Below are 18,231 nucleotides of genomic sequence, written 5' to 3'. Positions count from 1 at the left end.
TGTCGTCGATGACCCCTTAGCAGTTTAATTCCAGACGGAAGAGCAGGAGAAGGCGGCCGCAGTCTAGAGATGGTCTCAATCAGAGACTTCTTGCTCGGATCAGTACAATTTCCAGTTGTGCTTCATTTCATCGCCTTCTATGTCTCGTAGTTCCCTTCCAGCCTTGCAAAACCTGGACAGGTTGACCAGAATCCACGACACCTTTGCCCCCTCAGTTTCCCCTGTGCGGCGAGAACGGGCACACACTTCTGCTCACTCATGACGACGCTCAGCCCATGTTTGCTTTCCTGAGTGTTCGTCCAAATGCCATTTCCTGCAAGACCTTCCGTTCCGCCATCTTTGATCAGACAACATAGTATATGCTCCTTTCCGAGGCCACTTGCAGAAACACAAAGATTTGGAGCCGCTCAATTCGCGTTTTTCTATCACCAGACCAGCATAAAGATTTCTAAAAGCCAGCGAAACCAGGCAGTCGAAAAAGAAAGAGTTGGGTTCAGTGAATCCGGCAAGAGGGGAGAGGCGGCGGGAAGACTGCAGCTTCCCGCACGGCGATGAGACCATACCTAAGGGAAGAATATGGGTCACCCCAGATGAGCGACCTGATTTCAGTGCAATGATTACATCTCAAGAACGTCCAAAGACAAAGGCCACCATAGGGAGGGCAAAGAAGGTCCACGTCGAGCAATTCCATTGCACCCAGCTCTTCCATACAGACCTATCCACCTGACTGCCCTCTAAGCGGCGACATGGGGTTACGAGCAACCTCCAGAGGTGTGAGACCACCGACGGACTTTAGAAATTCTAAATTGGCTCTTTTCCGTTGGGCGTGAGCAGGAGAGAGTCTTCGACTGTTGCTGAATTAAGCTCCGTGAATGGACGATGGCGTCCAGAGGGCTAATGGTTGTCCGTAGTCCAACAAGGCTATGGCAGAAATGAGGCGAGTCGAACATGCTATTGGGTAGTTGAAGGCTGACACAAATATGGGACGAGTTGAAGGTGCCCTAGGGCGAAATGGTAAGGCCTTCCAAGGGTGATATCATCATCACCTCCGATACAATTTGGACTGTGGGTTCTAACAACGTGGAGTGACTATCGACACGGAGGGCTGCCGACTCTGCACCACATAGAAAGAACTGGACAAATCCGGCTGTATGCCCTCACCATTTATGATTCTAAGCTGTTATCTAGTCTTCCAGCAAACCCAGTTGTTTTGAAGTTCTGTCTTGGGAACCAACAGTGACAACGCAGCAAGACAGCAATCGAATGGTCCTGGAGATCTGGATCTCTTTGAACCTCATCTATGATCAAGAACACTATATAGCCTTTGCAACCCGACCCGGTGAACCGGCACTGTTTTAGTGATGCACGCGTACTGCTCCTGTTCACTGACGCTCTCCTTCCGCTCGTCATTCAACATAGAGCATGGGATAGGACCTCTTCCAGGCATCTGCACTAATATGTAGCACGCAAGCTAAGCGTGTAAGTTGGAAGAGGATCTCACGGCCTGGCAGCGCTCAGAAAAAGAAGACAATGCTGCGAGTTAAACTTCCATAGGATCTTGTCGAGTAGGTGGGAATGATGGCAGCTGTACTGCTCGGGTCCGAATGTCAGGATGATGTGAATTGGCTGCTGTCCTGATCATCGCAAAAAATAGAAGACGCATACAGCCCTATGCGACGGGGGTCCACACAGAAGGGTCCGCGAAGAGTAATCCCACCGTATCATTAGAATGTGAGGTACTCAATCGAGAACTGGCTGCCTTTTTTTTGGTGTTGGAGGTCAGCCGTGCTATTTCATCAAGGTGAGCACAGTAATTCGACTCTACCACCTCGTGTGACTGGTATACATGTCTATGCGGAAGTGGACTGCCCTTGCTGGTGCAGTTTCATGTCTAATGAGTTAAATTTCCCTGGAACTGCTGAAGAGCTTTTCGATGGCAATGCTGAAGTATTGGTGACAGTGAATCAATCGCCATATCTTGTTTAGAATGAGATAGAGTGTTTATTCGCTGGATAATCCTTGACTGCATGGAAAGTCGATATCGAGACGTCAGGTACCTTCACATTTGGTTTCTGTGCTCCATAGTACTCGTGCGGAGTATACAGCCTTAACACGTAGCGCACTTCCTCAACTGCAAAATTCTGTCTTGGCATGAAATTGAGGTCCTCCCCCACATTGAATTTCAGAGGCTTTGGGACTGCGAACTTGACAGCATCAATTCTTTCTCGCTGAGATCAGAACGCCAACATGACTACCCAACAAGGCGCTATCAGCAAGCGCCGCAAGTTCGTTGCCGACGGTGTATTCTATGCCGAATTGAACGAATTCTTCCAGCGCGAGCTGGCCGAGGAAGGTTATTCTGGTGTCGAGGTCCGAGTCACCCCAACTGTTACCGATATCAGTACGTCCCCCTCTACGCCGATCCCATAGGGAAATTTATCAGACAGTGAATATCCCAATCAGGCATGGAAACTAACTTGCGATTTCTCTTCAGTCATCCGTGCAACCCACACCCAAGAAGTCCTGGGCGAACAAGGCCGACGCATTCGCGAACTCACCTCTCTGATCCAGAAACGCTTCAAGTTCCCCGAGAACAGCGTCTCCCTCTATGCTGCCAAGGTGCAAAATCGTGGTCTCTCCGCCGTCGCACAATGCGAGTCTCTCAGATACAAGTTGCTGAACGGCCTGGCCGTGAGACGTGCTTGCTACGGTGTTTTGCGGTTCATTATGGAGAGCGGAGCAAAGGGATGTGAGGTCGTGGTTAGTGGAAAATTGAGAGCCGCTCGGGCAAAGAGTATGAAGTTCACGGTATGAAATTCCCTCCCATGTCACATCATGCCTCACAGAGTTCACTGGGACATAACTGATCATTGATAAAAAAAAATTATAGGACGGTTTCATGATCCACTCCGGTCAACCCGTCAACGATTTCATCGACTCCGCAACCCGACACGTCCTCCTCCGCCAGGGAGTTCTGGGCATCAAAGTAAAGATCATGCGCGGCTCTGACCCCGAAGGAAAAGCCGGCCCACAGAAATCGCTTCCCGACAGCGTTACCATCATCGAGCCTAAGGAAGAACAGCCTGTCATGCAGCCCATGAGCCAGGACTACGGTGCAAAGGCATTGGCCGCTCAGCAGGCAGCACAAGATGCCAGGGCGGCGGCGGAGGCGGAGCAGGAAGGTGGTGCTGCCGAGGAGCAATACACCCAGGAGTAGGAATCCCGTGATGTGGGTGCTTCTTCTACAGTTGCGACTGTTGGGACAGCTGGTCAGGCCGTTTATGATGGTGCCGGTGAAGAGACACTGGCTTCCCCTCTGGGCCCGCCCCAGCCTGTCTACGATTCTGCTGGAGTGGATGTTTGGAGTATGGACAATTCTGGAGCTGCAGGTTGGTGATTCCGGTGATCCAAATCTCACATAGCACATCTCCGGCAAGCAAAACGATTGTGCAAAGAGAAAATGTGCCCCAAGATGCTTATTTTAGAGAATAGGCTCGCACGCATAGTCCTTGAATGCATGTAAAGGAACAGAGGAACATGTCACGGGCTTTTATCTAAAGAGCATCGGGCAGACACCGAATTCTCGCTTCCAAATTACAAGAACACCTCAACATTGAACTCCAACGCACTGACTGGATATCTCAACTCGAACTTCTCCAACACCGTCGGATGCAAAATCCCAAAGTTCCCGATAACGACATCTCTCCCGGCAATTCTTGCGTGGATACTCGCTCCGTGACCAGGGAAATACGTCGCGTTGTCGAATTCTTGGATCCAGTATTCCATTTTCTTTCCGTTCCCTGCTCCATCTCCACGTATCTCGAGCCCTTCCTCGTGTGTGATGAAGGCCGTCTTCAGCATGGCCATGAGGCGGTCGAGGAGGCCGTGAACGACTTCGAAGCCTGATGTTTTGCCGTACCATGCAGCAGCGAAGTGTCGCTCATTCCGGGCCTTGCGTTCCAAACTAGCATCCTTGAAGGCGACGTCACTGACCTCGAAGATCTTGATGGGGATGGAGTGATGCTTGTTCTCACGGATAGTCTTTAGCAATCCTGGCAGCAACGTCGAGCGCACGACCTGATATTCCGCCGTCTTTGGATTCGCCAACCGCACCGCAGTGTTGCCGTCATCCTTGCGATTCAACCACGCGAAATTCTCATCGTGCGAACAGAGGATGAGCGGAAGGACCTCTGCCCAGCCCGCCATGGCGGCTTCGAGACGCAGAATGTCGGAGAGTTTGTTAATTGCCAGTGGTGCCGCGATGGTAGCGCCAACTTTGGGAAACGCGCGCGGCAGCTTGTTGAAGCCATAGGCGATGCAAACATCTTCCATGATATCTGCTTGATGGAGAATATCTGCACGTGTAGGAGGAATATCCACGTCGATGAGATTCGCATCGGACTTTGACGGACGCGCTGCGTAGGACATACGTGTCAAGAGATCGCAAATTTCCTGCGGTGATAGCGAGAGACCGCAGCAGGCATTGATATAGTCCACTTCAGCCACTGTGGAGCGAGGTGTAAGATCAGGGACTTGTCTCGATTGACCGTTGTGTTCAGAGATGATCTGGATTGGTTCGACTGTGAACTGATCTGAGGTGTATTGAGAAAACATGGTAACCATCATGTTGACGACGATTTCTAACTTGGTTTTGTCCGTGGCCGTGACTTCCATAAAGACGTTTTTGGTGTTGAGAGTGATTTTACTGAGATCACCGTTGATGATTGGAGGCAAGGAGCAGACATTACGGTTGGAGTCATAGATAACCGGGTAGACGGGGGAGTCTCTGATAATGTGGAGGAAGCGGCCTAAATGCTTGTCCTTTTCGTAGAACTGCATGAGTTCCTCGCCATCTAACTCCTTGTTCTGGTTCAATGGCACGAATTTGATGTCCTTGGGAGGAAGCGCTTCGTAGGTGAACGGACCCTGGATCGAGTCAAGATCATGGGTTCCGATTGAGACCAGAGTCCGCTGTCGAGCCAGGTTCTGGTGCAATTTGTCTTGCAGATCAATGAAAGACTCGTATCTGGCCTGGTCGAACTTGATGTTTCGCAAAATGGCCCCAGAAACGTAGGGCCGTATCCTCTCGCAGTCCTTTGAGACTGTGATGGTCTGAATTCCCCCTTTGGATGGCGCTTTTAGGACATATTTGGGAGCGGCCACTCTGCGATTGAAGATGTTCAGCATGAGTTGAATACCCTCGAAGCACAACATGTCATATCGATTGGCAGGGATTTCGATTTTCAACTGAGGGGGCTCCTGTTTGCCGTTGACAATCGGTCGGTCTGTCAGCGAGGTGTCCTCATCGAGCTCAATTCCGAAATCAAAGCAGAGTTCGTCGAATTCTTCGGTCGTGTAGTCCCTCCCCAGAGCCTGGAAGAGGGCAGCCTTGTCCACAGTGATGGTAGGCATGGTGAGAAGCCTCTGCGGGGGATATCTCTACACGCTATTTGGTCGGCCAAAGCTCTCCGGACAAAGTTCCAGAGATACAGAGAGTGGAATGGCTGTCTGGGGACGGTGATGCCCACAACTGGAAAAGATCTCTTTGCCCAGCAGAGTTGAAATGAATATTCACACCAGAAAAGATTGTAGGGGAAGAGTCACCTGCGGTCTTGGCGGGGCCATTGCGATGCCAGTGGGAATTTGGCTACGCAACCCAACTGTGCCACAACTTCTGCATCAAATCGGCCCCTTCAGCCACACGCCCCGACTCTTCACCTTGAATGACGGAGCTCGTTAGAGGAACCTGAGGAACCTGATTATCCCACCTTTTCAAAAGCAACAATAACTTTACCTAGCCTTCAAAGGGCTCTCTCTTCTTCCACTTTGACTCTTTAGTGGCTAGGAAGGCCTGGTGAAGAATTCAACCGGTTCAGCGACACCTGCATTGACCCCGTTTCTTGGTTTGTTGTGAGTCGAGCCTCTGCCCTCCACGCCGCATAAATCTCCGTCAAACGCGCAGCCTGCCCATGTCAGTCCACGAGACACACCCTTTAACGTATCGCGAACCGGCTGAAGCTGACTGCCTTTACCCAGCCAGCTATGTATTAGGATGTGACCTGGCCCTCCTGCTACAAAAACGACTCGTTGACGCTGCTCTGCATCGATCTCTGAGCAGAAGTGACTGCTTGATTTTCCTCCCCAAAGCCCCTGGCTCTCGGGCGATCTCAATATTGGAATCCTCGTTAGACTACCCAAGATACCGCCGAAATGGAGGGTCAAGATAATGGAGATGAGCTCTATCCCATCGCCGTGCTGATCGACGAACTCAAGGTATGTCTCCGCTGGGGCGCTCGCCATGTCTCGGGTTCTGACTGACCCATAAACAGCACGACGATGTTCTTCTCCGACTCAACGCTATCCACAGACTTTCTACCATTGCACTTGCTCTCGGCCCTGAGCGAACACGAGACGAACTGATACCCTTTTTGGACGGTGCGGCCTTTGTATTGCAAAAGAGCGGGAATAATACTGACACTTTTGTTCAGACTCCGTGGAAGATGAAGACGAAGTCCTCACTGCACTCGCTGAAGAACTAGGAAACTTCATCGAGTACGTCGGAGGCCCCGAATATGGTCACGTGCTCCTTGCGCCGCTGGAGAATCTGGCTGCAATCGAGGAGCCTTTGGTGCGGGATAAGGTATGTAAGACGTTCCAAACTGACATGGGCAAAGGTCACCTAACGCCAGTAGGCCGTTGAATCTCTGAATAAGATCTGCAATGAGCTATCAGAGCGGCAAGTTGAAGAGTACTTCATTCCCCTCACGATTCGCCTGTCGAAGGCCGACTGGTTCACCTCCAAAATATCCGCAACCGGCTTGTACACAACTCCCTACCGAAAAGCGTCCCAATCCTCCCAGCAAGTCCTTCGGACTCAATTTGGCCATCTTGTTCACGATGAGACACCCATGGTACGACGACAAGCCGCAAACAACCTGGCCAAGTTTGTGAAAGAAGTCCCAGTTTCAGTTGTGATCGATGAGATGATTCCTCTATTTCAACATCTGGCCGGTGATGATCAAGATAGTGTCCGATTGCTCACGGTTGAAGTCCTCATCTCTATTGCAGAAGTCATTCCCAAGGAACAGCAACCGAGCCATGGCGTTCTCTTGACCGCGTTGAGGAGCCTATTCGAGGACAAGAGCTGGAGGGTACGATACATGGTGGCAGAGAAATTCGAAAAGATAGCGAAAGCTGTCAATGAAGAGGTTGTCACCCGAGACCTGGTCCCAGCATTCGTCAAGCTGCTGAAGGATAGTGAAGCCGAAGTCAGAACGGCCATCGCAAGCCAAATTCCGGGCTTCTGTGGTCTGCTTGACCGAGAAACCCTCCTCAACGAAATCATGACATCAATCGAAGACCTTGTCTCTGACCCCAATCAACACGTTCGAGCCGCCCTTGGAACCCAACTCAGCGGACTGGCCCCAATTCTGGGTAAAGAAGAGACCATCTCTCATCTCCTCCCCATGTTTCTCCAAATGCTCAAGGACGAGTTTCCTGACGTGAGACTGCACATCATCTCCAAACTTGAGCTCGTCAACAACGTTATCGGCATTGACTTGCTTTCTCAATCGCTCCTGCCAGCTATCGTTCAGCTTGCGGAAGACAAGCAATGGCGTGTGCGCCTTGCCATCATTGAGTACATCCCCTTGCTGGCAAAGCAACTGGGCATGAAGTTCTTCGACGATCAATTGAGTTCGCTGTGCATGGGCTGGTTGGGCGACACGGTGTTTTCCATTCGTGACGCTGCAACGCAGAACCTGAAGAAGCTCACAGAAGTGTTTGGCGTGGAATGGGCAAATCGATCCATCATTCCCAAGGTCACAGCCATGAGTCAACAACCGAATTATCTTTACAGGATGACGACATGCTTTGCCATCACGGTGAGCCCTCCCAGGTGCATCTTCTCTATTTCTGACAAGCTTGCTGACGGCCGAATGCTAGACCCTCGCACCAGTGATAACCCTCGACATCATAGCTGATAGCGTCCTCCCCATGATGGACCGTCTCGTCTCCGACCCAATACCAAACATTCGCTTCAACGTTGCCAAATCCTACGCCGTTCTTATCGACACGCTCCGCCGCCTACCCGCTGAAGGAACACTACAACAACTCGAACAACAATCGAATTCATCAGCGCAGCCGAGTCCCCGAGGGCAAGAGCTGATTGGGCAGATCATGTCAAATTTGGAGAAACTACAGCACGACGAAGATGTGGACGTGAGGTATTTCGCAACTGTAGCGGCGGGCGGAACGGCCAACGTATATGCGCAGCAGTCAGGGGAGAGGATGGATACCGGACAGTAGTGCTGCCGCCGGCAGGAAGATGCGAGGAAGGTAGAGGTGAGGGAGCGGGAGATTAATGGCGATGAGGATGGAGATGAGCCCGTCGGGCAGGTCGAGCATGTTGAGCATGTTGAGCGCGAGACGGAGCGAGAGGGCGACATGGGGCATGAGCTGGGCAGGAGGCATTCGCAGTGGACTTTTCCCATCTTTGGAGGAAGGCGAGATGCATGACTGGTGCAAAGGAAGGGCACGGCCGGGCCAGCTGGAGGTAGGAGGCATCCAGAGAGATCGATCCTGCGGGGCAGGATGGCAAAACGAATTGGCATGGCTGTGATATGGTGCATTTGTACGAAGACCAGCGAAGTCGTGTGAAATGAAATATTGGTAGGGGAGGAGAGACCAACAGATGGACACGCGGACGCGGACGCGGACGGCATGGGAACGAACGAACGCATTTCAGATATCTGACATCAGATATCTGGAATCGCAGATCCCGATTGTTGTTCTCCTTCCTACCATGCGCGGCGGAAGAGTATTAGATAGAATTTCCAAAGACCACTGAAGAGCAGAACGCATTCCTCGTCCTTATCCTCTTCCTCATCTCTACTGTCCTGGATGCCATCAAGAGGGATTACAATAGAACTAGCTGGACAAGTGCGTTGCCCAAACTGCTACCAGCGTTGCCAGCAGTAGTGGCAGTGCCCAGACAGCCAGAGCGCCTTCAGCACAGAAGACTGGTGGCACTATATCAAGGAGTGTGCACAAATCCTCATGAGGATCAAGGTATTCCAATTCCTTGGTGCATGCATCTCGTCTCGTCTCCTGTCCCCTTGACTTCCCTCCTGTTCGCTTTCTCCAGATGTTCCATGCCAGATGTTTTACTGACTACCTCCTCTGTGCCTCTTAACTCGTCCTCGGTCCTTAACCATGTAGGTAGGTACCTAGTAGTATGCTCAAACCTCGTAACAATCATAAATTATACAAGAAGGAGGAATGAATGTGCAGAACGCCTTCAATTCTATTCAAAGCCAGGCGAGCCTTCCTTTTCAGCGCTTTGACAGAAGTGATTTTCTACAACTGTTCTAACTTCTTCGGGGCGCGGTGCCAGATCGATCAGAGACTAAAGCCGATATTATGTCGATTGTCATCGATTAAGCGACCATACCTGTGGATTGTCAGTCAGTCAGCATTGCTCGGGATCAAGATCCATCCGAACCCCAAGAGAACAGAAAAAAAAAAGAAAGAAAAAAAAAAAACAATCTAGGAATGAGGAAATGAAGGAGAAACTCACTCTAACAGCAGCCGAAAATACCACACCTCGAGATCCTCGTTTCTGAGCACATTTTGCGCCCAACTTCTTCCCTGCTCCGCTATCCTCTTCCCTTCCACCTTGCCAGCCTCCTCTTGATCAAAGTATCTCACGCTCTCGGCGTATTCGTCACCAATCAAACCGAGTGGGATGTAATGCACCCATGGCCTCAGCCATTCGTCGTGCCATTCGCGGAACACCGCGAGCTTGTACACAAGGGACTTGCTCAATAGCCAGGCGTAATAGCGGCCGGAAAAGGCATTGCCATCAATATCGAGTAAAAAGCGAGACGCAAGTGCGTCAAACATATCCACAGGTTCCACTGTGCCGAAATACTCACGTTGAGCGTCGCAGTCGCCAGGATCACACTGTCCAATGTATGTGAATTTGACGTCGAAGTAATGGGCCATATCGGCTGCGGAAATGGTCTTCTCGCGCCATAGCGAGTCCTCCGCCGAAGAGTTAGTGTCTAATTCGAGAACCTTGGCCGTGTTCAGTGGCTGGATCTTTGTGAGGAAGCGCTGGCGGTGTTGCCTCCTCCATCCCCCGTCGCGGGAGAAACCACCTGTTGTGCTGCCCCGCCAATACATCGTGGGGACCTTTTCTTCCCAAGACATGTCCCGTTCAGGTTGGTACTTTACGCGGCCCACAAAATACCAGGGCGATGGGTAGAGGATGTCCTGGAAAGAAGAGATCTTTGATTGCGAAAAGATTGGGAATAGGTCATGTGTGACGTCGAATGCGTTGGGGCGGTCGAAAAAGCCGAATGATTTCTCCATGCTGGGAGAGTTGCAGATGTCGGAGAACGCGGTAGTGTTACGGATGAAGCCCAGCGGCAGGTCAGAGTAGGCAGTAACATTGTCTGGACAGGAGTCGTTGAGACAGATACGGGCGGCACTTTCGGGGGAGCAGGAGATTCTGGAGTTGCTCCATGTCGGCTGATGCGCAAACCGGTTGAAGCGGGTGGTTTTGTATTCTTTGATGCGGATCCCTTCTCCCAGGTCTTCGGCGCGCGGTGACCATTCATTCTTCAGTGTCTGGGCGTTGTAGGCTTTAGGCATGTTCTCATTCTGGGCGACCTGAACGTGATGCAGGAGGTCATCGTGTTGCATCACCACGCGAGGCTCGTCATGGATGTTGAATGCCAAATCCATATCCGGCAGGTATTTGATGAAATCCTTCAACATGATGGGTGTCGCATCTCTGTGCCACTCATACATATCTCCACCTCCTTCGATTTTCGTAACCTTGCCGCTGCGGATCATGACGGCGATCAAGGCATTGTCGAATCCAATTGCTTCTCTTGTCCTCTCTCTTATGACCGCGGGCTCCAATGCCCAGAACGGCAGCAATTGGTGATATATCGTGTCATATTCGTCAATCAGCTCGACGCCCCGCTTCTTCGCAAAGTTGTACCATTTGTCGAAATGGGGAGGAGGAGGCAGCTTGTACCGCCTGCGGTACTCGGCTACGGCATCGCTAAGGGATCGGGACTGGCGGGCCCGAAGAGTCTGAAGGTCGCTCTCGCTCTGGGCGACTAGTTGGTGAATAGGGTGCAACAGGGAGCTTGCCGGTAGAAGCGGCTGGTTCTCCTCGTGAGCATGGTGGCCTTGGAGGAGGGAGGCGGTCGACTCCTCGAGTGTCTGGATCTGTCCAGGGCTTTGGAGCAAATATAGAGTCAATGCAGCAGTCCCGACGAGAAGGATCAGAGCGAGTAGCTTCCGCGACCTTATCATGCCTCGGGCATGGCTCGGGTGCCGCTGCGGATTTTTCAAATTCATGCACAACCTGAAGACGCCCAGTGCTGGCACATTGACGTGCTATTCCTGCGTCGGTTGATTTATGTTGTGTCGCACACCCCGCGGTGATATTCGAAACTGGCGCTGAAGGAAAGGGACTGAGTCCGTCTGGAAGCACGGGGTTGCACAGCAGCTGGGGAGAGCGTATAGTACGACGAGGGGCCCTTTGGCGAAATCCAACTTGGATTAATTGTCGCCATCTCCAAATGCTTGGAAAAGGAGAAACTTGGGTTGCTCGAGGCACCGAAGAGTGGGTCTAGCTGACATAATACTCTACGGTGAGTCGAAATGCTTCTGGTGCGCAATTCCGTTCGCAATGCTGTGAGGCTGAAGGTCTGCCCAAAGGCTGCCATACGAGATGTTTCCCCCCCCCTGCCCCCCCCCCCCCAGATGCGCCCCGTCGTGTTCAGTATCCCATAGACTTCCACAGTTTCCTGGACAGATTTTTCCTAATATCCGACCATATTCCGACCCATCCTCTCGCCTGCGTCACCAGATTCGTGACCCCAACGATCCTTCTCGTAAACAGGTCTGTCTGCTCGAAGTCATGCGCATAGCAGTCCCAAACTGCCTGATCTTCTATCGCTCGCTCGAGACCCATCGCCTTGGCGTCCTCCTCGGAAGTATTAGGGCCTATCACGAGTGCTCGGCCGATGATGCCTTGATCTGCAACAAGACGTGAGGTGGCCTCGACCACTGATTTAACGGTGGCCATTCCTCCTCCTGCCATGACGAAGGCACCTAAGGGTCCGAGGATAGGCGTGTCGACGAAATCTATCCAATCTATTAGTAGCTGTGGATGCTTGCCGAAAACAAAAAAGAAATGAGGCAAGCGGCGCCGAGATTGAGACTTACATGGATTGATCATGTTCACCCTAATCCCACTCTTTAGCGGCGTTGTGAGCCTCAGTGTCCGAAACAACCCAACAACACCATGTTTCGCTGCTGCATAGAGAGGCTGACCCGCCAGACCCGCCAGACCAGCAATGGAGGCAACAAGGATGAGGTGTCGGTCTCGCGTCCCCGAGTGCTTGCCAACTTGACATTTCTCGCTCCCGGGATTCCGCGACAAGTATGATATTGCCAGGTGTGTGGTATACATGACTCCGTTGAGATTAATGTCTAGCGTTCGCATTGCTGGCTTAGGCGGAGGGCCATCATCCATCCTTGCATAATCAGGCGGGTCCTCAAACACTAGCTGCTCTGGGGCGTCCGCTATCCCGGCATTGGCCATGACATGATCGATCCCACCATGCGGACTTAGTCTTGCTGCTTGTTTGAAGAAGGCGGCTTGACTCGGCCAACTCGTTACGTCGAGCGGAATGAAATGGTGGTTTTGGTTCCCTGTGGACTGGCGGATTCGGGCAACCAGTTCGGTGCCAGCTTTCTCATTGATGTCGCCGATGATCACGTTGGCGCCGTGGGAGGCCCATTCTTGAAGGCAGGCTGCACCGAATCCTGAAGCGCCTCCCGTGATGACGATAGTTTTGCCTCTGATGTTATCGTGATTAATGGGTCGAGCTATGTCGACGGGGCCAGAGTAGATAACGCTCGAGCCATAAGGGATCACTCCAGGTTGTGGCTGCGACATGTTCTCAATCTGCAACCGAGCCAAGTATCAAGTCGTCGATAGGTGCCGAATCAAGGGCTCTTTGCTTCTTCTTTTGTCTTCGTGGCCGTAGCTGCTGTAATCCAACGGCGCCCAGGTCTTTGGCTACAGTGGGTCGCTGACAACACCACGTCAGGACATTCAAATGGGGCAGAGGCGTGCAAGACCACGACTTTATGTTTTTATTCGATCGAAGGTCAGAAGAACGTCTGGAAGGAGCTTTGTTATGCTTATGGAGGCGTGATAAGTACCATCGAACCGTGCACCGAAGTACCAAAAAGAGGAAAAGGATAAACTTCGGCCAATGCTATTTAGACCAACCCCGGATTTTCTTAAATTTACTCCGTAGTATGTATTCGGATTAAACAGGTTGAACAATACCGAGTAGTCTGTAGACATTGCAGATACGAAGGTATGTGCTTTACTGCTCAAGATGCCAAATCACGGCAAATCAACCAGACATCACAATCTGCCATGTGAGACCTATATCTAGATGTTACCTTTTTCTAGTAGATCATTTAAACTTTTATAGTGATCAAAAGATTTCCCGGGTGATTCGTGAACCATGTAATCCAAAGACGCCCGAGTTCTGTCAAGTCGTTATCCCAGGATGCGGCTCTCCATTTGCTTTGGGCCGCTCCTTGATCTCCTTCGACGACACATTTTCTACCTCTTTTAGTATATCAAGCTCCGAAGCAGCTGATCCGGCGGCGCCGAGACCTCTGAAGCCCTCTTCAACGGTCCATCTCTTGTCTTGGTCAGCCTTGTACAGCACTTCGCAAGAATTGCCAACGACAAGTAAGCCGGGCGGTCTGGACCCTTCCTCTTCCACCGCCTGACAGACGTACTCAAGAGTCGATCGGATCACCCTCTGATCCGGACAGCTGGCTCTTTCGATCACAGCGCATGGTGTACTTGAGGGCCAGAGTGCCCGTCTTTTCGCTTCCGGGTTCTGAGCCTCCGAGTCCTGTGTCAGACTTTTGACCAAACTCTCTAACCTATGCAACGCCATCAAGAATACCACGGTCTTGCTCTTCCGATAAGACGGCGGTTCAGGCGATGCTCCTTTTCTCCCAGTCCCGGTGCAAATGACGACTTGGTCAGCAACAGCCCGATGAGTTACCGGGACATCGGCGAACATGGGTGCTGACAGAGCGCTGGTAATGCCAGGTATCACTCTGACCTCGAAACCTCGTTCCCGGAAGAAGGTCACTTCTTCGGCTCCACGGCCGTATAGATATGGATCACCTTGCTTCAGCCGGAGGACGTCCTTGCCTTCTTCCATGGCCTCCAGCCCCATTTGAAGCATTTCTTCTTGCGCAGCGTCCGCATTGCCAGGAAATTTTCGTGCGATATGGATAGGAGTTCTACGAGGGATGAGGGCTAGGATTTCGGCAGGAACAAGCTTGTCAGCCAAAATGACATGGGCTGTTTCAATGGCTGTTCGGGCGGCGATTGTCAGTAGAGAAGGATGCCCTGGGCCTGAGCCAGCCAAAGTGATCGTGCCTTTGCGGGGAGCCGGAGCCGGAAGCAGACCGGAGGTGTTATCCAGGCGTGGAGCAGGCGTTTGAGCAGTGGTCCTGTATGCCTCGAGTATGGTTGCCACATCTGCGTCTGTGATTGCTGCAAGTCGACTTAGCGGCCAGTACTCGCATATCTGCGAAAGCCACCTCATGCGACGCGTGCGCAAAACGGCTGGATCCCGATCGTCTTCCTTGACCAATGAGTTGAACGTATATTTCTGCGCCGCGGCCTCTTCGTCTTCGGCTTCAACGTCGGGCGCTTCGGCGGGATTTGAGGTGTGAGACTTAAAATCCTCTGCCCATATCCGCCTTCGCACTGTTCCAAGTCTCTCTACAGCAGAGCCGAATTTGGGAGGTAGGGTCGACGCAATCTCACGCCGAATGCGCGATGATAGCTTGCAGCCATTGCCTGATGTGGTTATTCCGATTTGAAGTGGGCCATCTGAATAAGTCGACAGAAGCGTGAACGTGCAAAGGTTCGGTGCATCCACCACATTGACAGGTATCCGCATGCGCTTGCACAGGTTGGATACCTGAATGGTTCGAGGGTCTTTGACAGGAAGAGTGACAAACAGCGCGTCCACATAGCCACCTACTTCCTCTCTTCCCAATGTCTTCAGGTCCTGCTCTTCAAACTCCCGCCGTATCCAACGCACTCTGCCCTGGTCAATGGCTGCGGCAAGGGTGAAGTAGGGTTTCTCGGTTTCGGAAAACATGACGGCAGGGAGGGCGCCAACCTCGAGAGACTTTGCGCACCTCGCGGCAGCGAGAGGCCCAGAACCGAGGACCAGGTGGACGTGTCCGACACAGCTATGCGCTGTTAGCAAAGCAGGGATAAACATGGCGGGACCTGTGCGGCCGTAGAGACAGATTGGATAAACAATCTTGTAGGAAGTCAAGCAATATGATGCCCAGACGCCACGGCCATGCAAAATGACAGAGAAATATAGGAAACACGGAAACTGGAAAAGCGTCACCTCATCACCATCTCTGTGGCAGCCATGAGGTGCTCGGAAAAAAAGACCAAAAGACTGCGAGTTGGAAAATGCGAAAAAAGTTTGAATGACGTGATTTGTCGCGTTGTGCTTATCGCTTATCGGGCGAGCGCTCCTCGGGCTGTTGTGGGCCGTGTGTGGTGGGGCCGCGGAGCCTCGTTTGCCTCTTCCATTCCAATACGAGGTACCATCCCAACGGTCCTCTCATCCTCGGAGACGATAGTCTCCTGTTGCTCTCCGCGGGATTGCGGTTGCCTTCAATCGGTCCAGAGATGGCCTCTCCTCCCAGTCGAGTCGTTCAAGCAGCATCATCATGGTGCAAAGGAAGCGGAGATGCGCAACTTCCACCGTTTGCCTGGTTGCCCGTCTGTTCGCACACGCGCCGCACTTCAACTTGCTTCTGACGACTTCTTGTTGATGGAGCTATAGGGCCTTCAACATACTGCGTAGCATCAGCCCCAGATCCCCAGGGTGAGCAGAGCCGCCCAACGACCTGGGCAGAACGCAGAAGCGTTGTGTAGCAACCACAAGGATGACCTGTGTATTGTCATAATGTGCGTTGAGAATGGCTAGCTCGGGTCTCCGCCGGAAGTCCCTCAGACAGACACGGCTGGGCGACCTGCAAATGGGAAGCAGTATTGCCAGCGGACTGGGTTGTGGAAATTTGTAGTAGCGAACAAATGTTGTTGGCCGCTCAGTCTTCGGGTTCATCGTCGTCGAAACCGAGCATCTTGCTCATGTATGGGCCATCGAGTGAATATCCAAGACGTTCATAGTAGCTTCTCACGCCAACGCCGCTGATGACGCTCATTTTCTCGCTGCCATGCTCATCCCGAGCAATTTTCTCGGCTTCTTTCATCAACAGGGTTCCATAGCCTTGGTGTTGGAATCTGCTCTTTTCGCGACCGTGGATCGGAACTGCTAAACCGTACACATGAAGCTCGCGGACGATGCTTGTCGGTTGGTATGTAAGTTCTGGTCGGAATGTGTGCGTATCTGAGCATTTCCGCAACCTCAGCAGGCCAATAAGTATATCTTGCTTGGGATCTTCATACGCGAGAAACGTTTCCCAGCCACCGTTTGCCATGTAATCCCTCCGCACAAGTTCCACTTGGGAGGGGCGAATCTTGTTCTTCACCTCGTTGATGCCGACTTCCCGTGTTCGAACATCTCGACATGTAGTACCGAAATCCTTCATTCGCGACAATGCAAGCTCCCGGAGATTGCCATTTTCGACTCCAGACGTGACCAAGGGCATGGGGATGTCCCGTTGTACACGATATATTCTTGTCCAAGGAGGTACCAAAGCAAGAATTCTAGCCACCAGATCCACAAGTGCATTGGGGGTGTAGTTCTTGAAGCGACCGGTCCGCCACAGTTCGTAAAGTCCCGTGCCACGGATCACAAGTGTCGGGTAGATCTTCAGGCCATCTGTCCGGAAGTCTGGGTTCTCAAAATATTCCTGAAATTGGAATATATCGCGTTCCATACCAACGTTGGGCAAATCGGGCATCATGTGCGAAACAACCTTGAATCCGGCATCTTTGCAGAATTTGAAAGCTTCCACAACTGCTGCAACGGTATGACCTCTGTTCGTATCTCGAGCCACGTCCTCATACAAAGACTGGACACCAAGCTCCAACCGGGTACATCCATATCTCAGCATGTCAGAAAGGTGGTCGATTTGTCCAAAGTCAGGCCTCGTTTCGATCGTGATGCCAACGCACTTGATACTCGACATCTCTCCTGCCATGACTGCCTCGTCAACATTTTCGGTCTGGTAGCCCGATAACGCATTATGTAGCTGAGCGACAAAGTTATCACGGTAGTCCTGTGGCAGGGACATAAATGTCCCGCCCATGATGATGAACTCGACTTTATCCACGCTATGTCCGAGAGACTTGATTTGATCGACTCTTCCACGCGCCTGTTCAAAAGGATCGTAGCGCGCTCGAATAGCTCGCATGGAAGTCGGCTCGTATCCTGTATAAGATTGTGTCGAGTATTCGAAATCGGAGTCAGGACCGCCCGGACAGTAGACACAAGCGTGGCCCGTCCACGCAATGTGTGGGCATCGATGTGGCTTTGACATGACAGCAACCACAGCAATACCTGAGGCTGTTCTTACCGGTTTCGCAATCAGCTTTGGCATCAGGTGTTTCTTGAACTCGGGCGGAACTGCAGCCAGAATAGCGGTCAGAGGGGGCAAGTTGCTGAGCCTGTGCTTTTTGGCGACATCACCCCTCAGTCTGTTGAGGTTGACATCTTTCTTGGGTTTCGTCTCATCCAGGCTGGCTTCATATTCTTGGACGAGAGCGCGCGCAATGTCATTGCATGCTTGCATGAATCGAACATTTTCTGGAGGCAGCTTTTCGTTCTTGCCGACCTTGACTTTGGCCCTGATCACCGTCTCAGTCGCCATCTGGGGGCGAAGACTACAGCACCGTCAAATGGGAGAAGTCGAGGACCTTGAAACTGAAAAACATTAGCGAAGGTCATCACGGTCAAAAATTCGATATCACGTGGAGGTGCATTCAGGCTTGGCTCCCGGGAGAATATTGTTCCGTAAGGTTGCAAAAAGGTTATGTTCGGCTGAGCAGGTCTTGGGCAGGTCAAGCAGGTTCAAGCGCGTCGCAGACACTTCCAATAAGCTACTTTCAGGAGGACAGACGCCTGCCATGGTCCAGCCAGTACAAGGGGAAGTCTATCT

The 18,231-nt window shown here is 51.9% G+C and overlaps 7 protein-coding genes across 7 annotated transcripts; 2 read left to right on the top strand and 5 right to left on the bottom strand.

Moving 5' to 3' along the window:
• Positions 1 to 2,247: 2,247 nt before the first annotated feature.
• Positions 2,248 to 3,217, top strand: A1O5_04258 (40S ribosomal protein S3; the record flags this gene model as incomplete). The annotated part of the gene is made up of 3 exons (XM_007744866.1): positions 2,248 to 2,401; positions 2,495 to 2,808; positions 2,891 to 3,217. 3 exons carry the CDS (start codon positions 2,248 to 2,250, stop codon positions 3,215 to 3,217), a joined length of 795 nt encoding a protein of 264 aa, XP_007743056.1.
• Positions 3,218 to 3,594: 377 nt separating this feature from the next.
• On the bottom strand, positions 3,595 to 5,412 carry A1O5_04257 (phenylalanyl-tRNA synthetase, beta subunit; the record flags this gene model as incomplete). The annotated part of the gene is made up of 1 exon (XM_007744865.1): positions 3,595 to 5,412. One exon carries the CDS (start codon positions 5,410 to 5,412, stop codon positions 3,595 to 3,597), a length of 1,818 nt encoding a protein of 605 aa, XP_007743055.1.
• A 798-nt stretch (positions 5,413 to 6,210) lies between these two features.
• On the top strand, positions 6,211 to 8,307 carry A1O5_04256 (protein phosphatase 2 (formerly 2A), regulatory subunit A; the record flags this gene model as incomplete). The annotated part of the gene is made up of 5 exons (XM_007744864.1): positions 6,211 to 6,273; positions 6,330 to 6,435; positions 6,489 to 6,640; positions 6,693 to 7,883; positions 7,945 to 8,307. 5 exons carry the CDS (start codon positions 6,211 to 6,213, stop codon positions 8,305 to 8,307), a joined length of 1,875 nt encoding a protein of 624 aa, XP_007743054.1.
• A 1,092-nt stretch (positions 8,308 to 9,399) lies between these two features.
• A1O5_04255 (uncharacterized protein) lies at positions 9,400 to 11,331 on the bottom strand (the record flags this gene model as incomplete). Its single annotated transcript, XM_007744863.1, has 2 exons — positions 9,400 to 9,451; positions 9,578 to 11,331. 2 exons carry the CDS (start codon positions 11,329 to 11,331, stop codon positions 9,400 to 9,402), a joined length of 1,806 nt encoding a protein of 601 aa, XP_007743053.1.
• Positions 11,332 to 11,800: 469 nt separating this feature from the next.
• A1O5_04254 (uncharacterized protein) lies at positions 11,801 to 12,985 on the bottom strand (the record flags this gene model as incomplete). The annotated part of the gene is made up of 2 exons (XM_007744862.1): positions 11,801 to 12,168; positions 12,250 to 12,985. 2 exons carry the CDS (start codon positions 12,983 to 12,985, stop codon positions 11,801 to 11,803), a joined length of 1,104 nt encoding a protein of 367 aa, XP_007743052.1.
• A 610-nt stretch (positions 12,986 to 13,595) lies between these two features.
• Positions 13,596 to 15,368, bottom strand: A1O5_04253 (uroporphyrin-III C-methyltransferase/precorrin-2 dehydrogenase/sirohydrochlorin ferrochelatase; the record flags this gene model as incomplete). The annotated part of the gene is made up of 1 exon (XM_007744861.1): positions 13,596 to 15,368. The coding sequence occupies one exon, from the start codon at positions 15,366 to 15,368 to the stop codon at positions 13,596 to 13,598; it is 1,773 nt and encodes a 590-aa protein (XP_007743051.1).
• Positions 15,369 to 16,215: 847 nt separating this feature from the next.
• A1O5_04252 (elongator complex protein 3) lies at positions 16,216 to 17,943 on the bottom strand (the record flags this gene model as incomplete). Its single annotated transcript, XM_007744860.1, has 1 exon — positions 16,216 to 17,943. The coding sequence occupies one exon, from the start codon at positions 17,941 to 17,943 to the stop codon at positions 16,216 to 16,218; it is 1,728 nt and encodes a 575-aa protein (XP_007743050.1).
• Positions 17,944 to 18,231: the final 288 nt, after the last annotated feature.

This window comes from Cladophialophora psammophila, assembly GCF_000585535.1.
Source record: "Cladophialophora psammophila CBS 110553 chromosome Unknown aczJe-supercont1.5, whole genome shotgun sequence".
In the NCBI taxonomy this organism is placed as follows: domain Eukaryota; kingdom Fungi; phylum Ascomycota; class Eurotiomycetes; order Chaetothyriales; family Herpotrichiellaceae; genus Cladophialophora; species Cladophialophora psammophila.
The sequence above is the reverse complement of the archived record's forward strand: the minus strand, read 5'-3'. Positions and strand labels throughout refer to the sequence as shown.